Below are 7,122 nucleotides of genomic sequence, written 5' to 3'. Positions count from 1 at the left end.
TCAGATGTTCCCATGTGTATATTTATTGAGGTATAAATTTTAGGGTCAGGGGAAATCAAGATACAGAAGGTTGCCAGAGGAAAATATTAGCAGAGGTGCTCAGCTTAGGGGATATACTAGAAATGAAAGCCTAGAACAGGGATGGGAGACATGGGAACTCAAAGGGCTTTTAGGAAGGCTCTGTACTTGTCCAGAAAGGGGATGGAAGAAGTCTGAAGCTCCTCTTGCAGTTTTTGCATGGCTCTCTCCTGTTCCTGTTGATCCCCCATCATCTTTTTAGAGAAATATGAAAGGTAGAACTTTATCCAGTCATCCACGATGGTGATCATGTTTTCTTCAGAGATTACAGGTTCTGTGAAAACCTGGCAAGGAGGGGAAAATGAAGTTACTATTCCAATGTCCTGACCTCCAGGCACTCAACCTTCCCATCAGTCACTGCATACCTCCCAGAAGCTACATTTTCTATCCCTTAATTTTTCCATCAAACCCCCGCTTTTCCTCCAAAAGTCAAGTTGTCTTGTATCCCTTGGTCCTTAAGATAGGATCTCTCTCACCTGTTGATCCAGCAATTTCCTATACTCCTGCAATGCTGAGGAAATGACATCCTGATTTGACTGGAGAAGAGCCATCTCCCTGCCTGAAGAAAGAGGGAAAGCTAAGGTCACTTTTCCCCTTGACCTCTGCTCCCCACCCCTAACATCTCCACTACCTTGTCTTTTCTTCAAATCCCACAAATGTATTGCCCTCCACCTCTCATCAATTCCTGTCTATTTCTCTCTAAGGGTAGCCTCTCCACTAGTACTTCAGGCTTTGGCTGTATTCTGGGTGTCTCACCTTGCTTTCTCCAGTTCAGTCTGTGTGTCTGAGCAAAAATAGGAAGGGCAAAGAAAGAATTTGAAGGGAGGAGGCATCCAAAGTGGGGTGGCAGTCTGAATTCAACCCCTGAACTATAATGATAAGTGAAGAAAGAGGGAGGAGAAAAAGGGTGGGTCTTTCCTGAGCCAGGAGAGATAGAAGATTGTACAGAAACAACCCAATGGGGCAGACAAGGCAACTGGGTGAAATTAAGGCAGCCCCCTACCATCTTCCTCAAATTCAGCTGTAATTTTCCCCATAATCTTTGCTTTCTTCCTTTCAATGATGACTCCCCTCTAAGAGTTGAGCATCTGTACTTTCCAAAGCTCAAGGGTTTATTTCCCAGACCCTTATGTAATCTCTCCAAGGACCTGGTTCCCAACTTTCCTTCTAGCCTCTTGCTAACTTCTGGAGTAGATTCTAGAGGATCTGCCCTGTATTCCAGGAATCCTGTTGTAGTCTGTTTATGTTAAGAAAACAGTAAAAGAATGAGGAAATGCTTTGATGAGGAAATGCTTTGAGCTACAAATAGGATCACAGGATTCTGAATTCGGAGACATAAGAGACCTCTGTGGTCGTGTAGTCCAATAATCCTCTTGTGTTACAGCTGAGGAAACTGAGGCATTATTTGGTCAGACAGGTTGTAAGAATTTGAACTCAAGTCCTTAGACTCTAAATCTAGAACATTTTCTTCTGTACAACATTGACAAAGTGAGGATTTGGGGCAGGGGCAAAGGGAGAGGGAAAGATATAGAGAGAGATCAAGTTGTATCCTCATCTTCTTATGTCTTTGATCACTGCAGAACTGGCAACATTATACCCAGGTATTAATATTTCTCTCCCCAGAGCCAAGAGCATTTTATTTAATATGCATCACCAATACCAAGACTAATAATTCAAGAGAGGAAATACCAGTGGTCAAGCATAATGCTGACACATTCATCATGGAAAGGAAAAATGAGTAATTACATGTGATTAATACTCTGCTCATTTAACTATTGGCTTTCTGTAGTATCCTCCTGCAGAGAGTTCTTGATGGTTACAATAAATGTACTACTATGGTTGGGATCTGTATGTGCTATAAGCACATTCTTGTTGCTCATCAGTAAATTGCCTTATGCTGAGATGGCCATCACACAGATTTTGGTGCCAAAATATTGTTATCCTTGATAACAAATAGACATTGAAGATCTGTTGTGGGGAAGATAGTGGACTAGACCCAGGGAAACAAAGAGCTGTTAAGTCCCTGGCCTCAAAGGTTCTCTGCTCTCTGAGGTTCTTTCTTACTCTAAAATCCTATAGTATTAATCTATTTGGAGATGCAGGGTCACAGGATTCAATTATCATCTCTATGAAGATGATTCTTAGGTCTATATATCCAGCTCTAGTCTCTCTACTGAGCTCCAGTCCTGCATCACTAACTGCCTTTTTGGCATTTCATCCTGGATAATTATCTCAAAATCCACACATACCAAACAATATTCATTACCTTCTTCCCTCAAACCCCTCCTTCTTCCAAACTCCCTTATTATTGTAGGGAATACCACCAACCTTTCTGTTAGTCAGGTTACTGACCTCAGTGTCATCCTCAACTCCATACTCTCTCTTATCCTATGCATCCAATCTATTGTCAAATCTTGTGACTTCTACAGTGACATCTCTCATATATGACAGCTTATTTCCATTCACAAAGCTACCACCCAAGTTCAGGTGTTCACCAATCATCTGGAATACTGCAATACCTTCTAACTGGCCTCCCTGCCTCAAGTCTCTCCATGCTCCAATCTTTCTTCCACTTAGCTACCCAAGTGATTTTTCTAAAGCACAGATGTGATAATGTCACACACATGCCTACCACTAATAAACTCTAGTGCAGGGTTGGGGAAGCCTGTGACCTCAATGTCACATGTCCTCTAGTCCTCAAGGGTGATCCTTTGACTGAATCCAAACTTCACAGAACAAAACAAATTTGTTCTCTGTCACTTGAAGTTCTTTACAACCTGGTTCCTTCCTATTTTCTCAATCTTTTTACACTTTACTCTTTTCTACCATATTCCCAAAATCTTGACTGAGTAGGCTGGAGCTAGGATTTTCTTAGGGTTGATTTCCACCCCATGTCCTTCATATGAGCCACCAACTGATCTAGGGCCTTTGTCAACATGTTGTCATCTGGTCCAGTATAATAAGTAAGGTGAATTTTTGTGTGTATGTAAGGTGGATTTTTGTTATTCCTTTTTAGGGTTTAGTTCCCAGGCTCCATGGCCATAACAGCCTCTAGTTCACAGGTGTTAGATAATATTTCTGAGGCTCATGAATTATAAACATCTCTACCACTTTGACTGTGCAGTGAGAGATGGGAATGACATAATGTGATACTTACTATGCTTGCACTGAATGACAATATTGCTAAAGTTAATCTGTGAGGCTGTTGCTGGCAATATACCTTCTTTGTCCATTGCCCTATAAAGCAAGTGGGCACTGGTCAGTAAGTGGGAATTTGTGATTTGGGTAATGCATAGACGAATGCATGTACCTGCCTCAGCAGGCCCCTACTGAGGCTTGGAGGATTTAGGGGAGTGCACAAGCTGGAATGCTGTGCCTGTCTCGACTGATCCCATCAAAACATATGGCAAGCCATCTCCCCTTCTTGCCAACCCCTGTGAGAAGGGTGATTAGGGAATGCTATAGGAGATGGTGCTCCCATTATCAGCAAACTCCCTTTGAGAAGAGTAAACTGGAACAAAGTAAGCTTATTCAACTCTTTATTATGACTCCATTCCTGTCTTCCTGTCTGCCTGGATCAAGAGTGAACCTGTGCCAGAATACCTGCTATCAGCCCTACTGTGTCATCTGACACCTGGCTTAATTGGTGTTACCTGTGTATTTACCAGTGAAACACCCAGTCAACATTATGTCATCATTGTAGTGGTGTAAACTAATGCCTTCATGAAAGGACAGTCTCTGCCTACCCTAATGTGGCAGCAGGAGGAAGATTTCAGGTAGGCCTGTGTGGGGAAGGATGATGAAGGTATACTGGGTGCCTTCCCAGGTCAAAACAGACTATTCCTGACTAGTCTCAGCCACAGGAACAGAGAAACCAGCACTAATGAAGTCAATAACCCCACCTCACTCACTCTAGGTCTAGGCTGCCTGGGTTTCCTGATCTACAACATTGATGAGGTCAGGATCAGCTGTATTGGTGGTTATGATGACTTGGTTTAGCTCTGTGCAGTCCACCATGAACTGCCAGGTGCTATCAGTCTTCCTCAAGAGACAGGATTGCTGTAGGGGATATTTGTATAATGAAGTACTCCAGCTTCCTTCATCTCCATCATTAGAGAAGAAATACCTTTCACCCCTTCTGAGGATTTGAAATTGGTTGGTGCTAACTAAATGGGAGAGTTTGGGTAACTAACAGTTTCAATTTAGCCATACCTACAATAGAATATATAGAGGATAATGAAAGAGCCTGTACAAATACTTATTCCCAAGAGACTATGATACCTTTCCCTCCATGATTTGTCCTCTGTAGCCTTCCCTGAATGACCCAAATGGACCTTTAGAGGAGAGTTTAGGCTTGGGTGTGGCTGAAAGGCTTTTAGTGTCCTGGTGATGAATTTTTTTGTACAATCTTATAAGCACCATGATGGCCAGGGCCCATATTTTAGGAACCACACCCAAAGATCCCTCTGAGAGAGAAAGACAGAGAGAGAGAGAGAGAGAGAGAGAGAGAAAGAGAGAGAGAGAGAGAGAGAGAGAGAGAGAGAGAGAGAGAGAGTCAGAGAGTCAGAGAGTCCTTGCCCTCTGCCCACCTAGCAGGGCTCTGTGACTCCTTCCTACATTCTCAGAGTGCCTATTCCCATTAACGGCAGCATTTGCAAAATCATAGCTGTCCCAATATCTTGTTCAAATTTCAGTTGATCAGCTCACACCTGTGTAATTCTACGATTAGAGACAAATAGCTAAAGTCTGAATACATTCTGCTGAGCCTTTACCCAGAAGTCAGAATCTAATTTTCCCAGAGGAGGGCTAGTCATAGGGTGTGGCAGGTCAAGCGGAGGGGGGGTCAGGGAAGCAACATGAATAAATCCAATCTATCAAACCCATTTCCTTTAGGAACTTCATCTTTTCCCTGGCAGATTCCCATCTGTGCTAGCTGTGCTGAAGATTAACATTTATGGGACCATGTGCAAATAACTCCCCACTACAGCCACTTAAAAAGGGACAAAGGGCAATCCCCATCTGGATGCTTTAATACATTTATCTAACTCCATACAAGTCCTGTAAACCTATGATACTCAGCTTGACTCTACTAGACCACACAGGAACCATCCCTGCAATGACCCAGCAGGTGTCTGTTTGAACTTCTGAAACAGTTTTGTTGCCTTTTAGGGAAAACCAACTCCTACCATTTTGAAGTGAAGGAATCCTGGTGCTATCACAGGGACTTTCCTTAAAACTGGGCCTAGTTTAGCTAAACAAGGGATAGAGGAAATTACAAAAGGTAAAATAGATAATTTTTATTATGTGAAATTTGAAAAATTCTGCACAAACAAAATCCACGACTTAGAATAAGAACGGAAGCAAACAACTGGGGTAAAATCTTTGTATCAAATTTATCAGATGAGGGTTGGGTATCCAAGATACACACACACACACGCACATACACACACATACATATATGTATATATGCAAAACCATGTCCATATATATATGTAGATATGAACTGTTCTCAAAAGAATAGCAAGATATTAACAACCATATGAAAGAATGCTCCAGAACATTAAGAGAAATAAGAAAAAAGCAAATCAAAACAATCCTGAGTTTTCAAAATCTGAAAAGTTGGCAAAGTTGACAAAAGAAAGGAATGGTCCATGGTGGATAGGTTATGGGAAGATATACATTAGGCCTGCACAACGTCACAGATTGCTTATGGCTAGAGCGCTGCCCTCCAAAGGATGTTGGGCAGTTTGGGATAAATGAAGAGGATGTAAACAGGCCTGCACAACTTGGGCTGCTTACAGCCAGCAGCGGCTTGTGGTTGCCAAAGGATTGCCCAAGAAAAATATAGATTATGTAAAACAGGTCTGCATAACATCCTGCCTTCTGGCTGCTTTGGCAGGCTTCAAGAAGCCTTTGGCCTGTACATTGTGCAGGCCTGATATTCACACTAGTGCATTGTTGATCGAGCTGTGATTTAGTTCAATCATCTTAGAAAACAATTCGGAATTATGCAAATAAAGTGACTAAAATGTCCATACTCTTTCCTTTGACCCAGAGATTTCACTTCTAGTTATGTATAATGAGGTCATTGATAATAAGAAAGTCCCATATATACCAAAATATGGTAGTACTTTGGGGGTAGCAAAGAGCTAGAAACAAAGTAGATGTCCATTCATTGGGGGATGACTTAATAAATGACAAGAATATTTCTATGCTGCAAGAAATGATGAATGTGATGAATACAGAGAAACATGAGAAGATACACATAAACCGATGCAGGGAGAAGCAGAGCCGGCAAAACAATATACTTAGTAACCATAATAAGATAAATGGAAAGAACCACAAAACAATCAAAAGTAAATGTTGCAAAATTACAAAGAACAAGCCTGACTTTAAAGAAGAAACGTGAGAGATCACCTGCTACTATGTTGCATAAGTGGAAGGTGTGGAACATTGTATATATTTTCAGATTTTTTTCAATGTATCCATAAGTTTTGTTGATTGCCTTTGCTTCCTCTTTTTGTCTAAAAATATTCTTTGTTACAGGAGGTGGGGGAAGGAGGGAGAGGAGAAATTTTAGGTGATAACAAAAGCTATCAATTTTTTTAAACTAGGTCTAAAAGAAAGATGAAGAGGTAAGATACTGAGGATGGAGAGCGGTGGAAAACTTAGGTCGATGGGGACAACCCTGAAAAACTTAAGTGATGGGTTTTCTGCATTCAGCCAATCACCCTCCACTATATCCCAAAGCCTCGCTTAAATCGAAGTTGAAAGTCAGAAGACACTAAAGCTCTCGCCCATTCTCTGTAAGTCGGCAGCACCCTTTATTAAGTTATATATTGTGCTTTAAAGTCTACACCAAAAGCTCCCAAACATGACCTCGTCTGAGTGTCCTAAGGATACTGCGAAGCGGGTCTTAGAATCTTTATTTTAGAAACAGGTAAAATGAAACCGGAGGAGGTGAAGGGATTTGCTCATAGAGAATAGTTTGTTAGAAGTAGAATTTGAACACGGGTCCTCGTGACTTAACAATCTAATGTAAAC

The 7,122-nt window shown here is 41.5% G+C and overlaps 1 protein-coding gene across 1 annotated transcript; it reads right to left on the bottom strand.

The window, feature by feature from the left end:
- AHSP (alpha hemoglobin stabilizing protein) lies at positions 1-942 on the bottom strand. Its single transcript, XM_072596837.1, has 3 exons — positions 835-942; positions 555-637; positions 1-362 (listed from the first exon to the last, which is right to left on the bottom strand). Exons 2-3 carry the CDS (start codon positions 627-629, stop codon positions 159-161), a joined length of 279 nt encoding a protein of 92 aa, XP_072452938.1. The 5' UTR covers positions 630-637; positions 835-942; the 3' UTR covers positions 1-158.
- Between the last annotated feature and the right edge of the window lie 6,180 nt (positions 943-7,122).

The sequence above is a fragment of the Notamacropus eugenii genome, chromosome 3 (genome assembly GCF_028372415.1).
Source record: "Notamacropus eugenii isolate mMacEug1 chromosome 3, mMacEug1.pri_v2, whole genome shotgun sequence".
Classification (NCBI taxonomy): domain Eukaryota; kingdom Metazoa; phylum Chordata; class Mammalia; order Diprotodontia; family Macropodidae; genus Notamacropus; species Notamacropus eugenii.
This window is presented reverse-complemented; position numbering and strand designations above follow the sequence as displayed.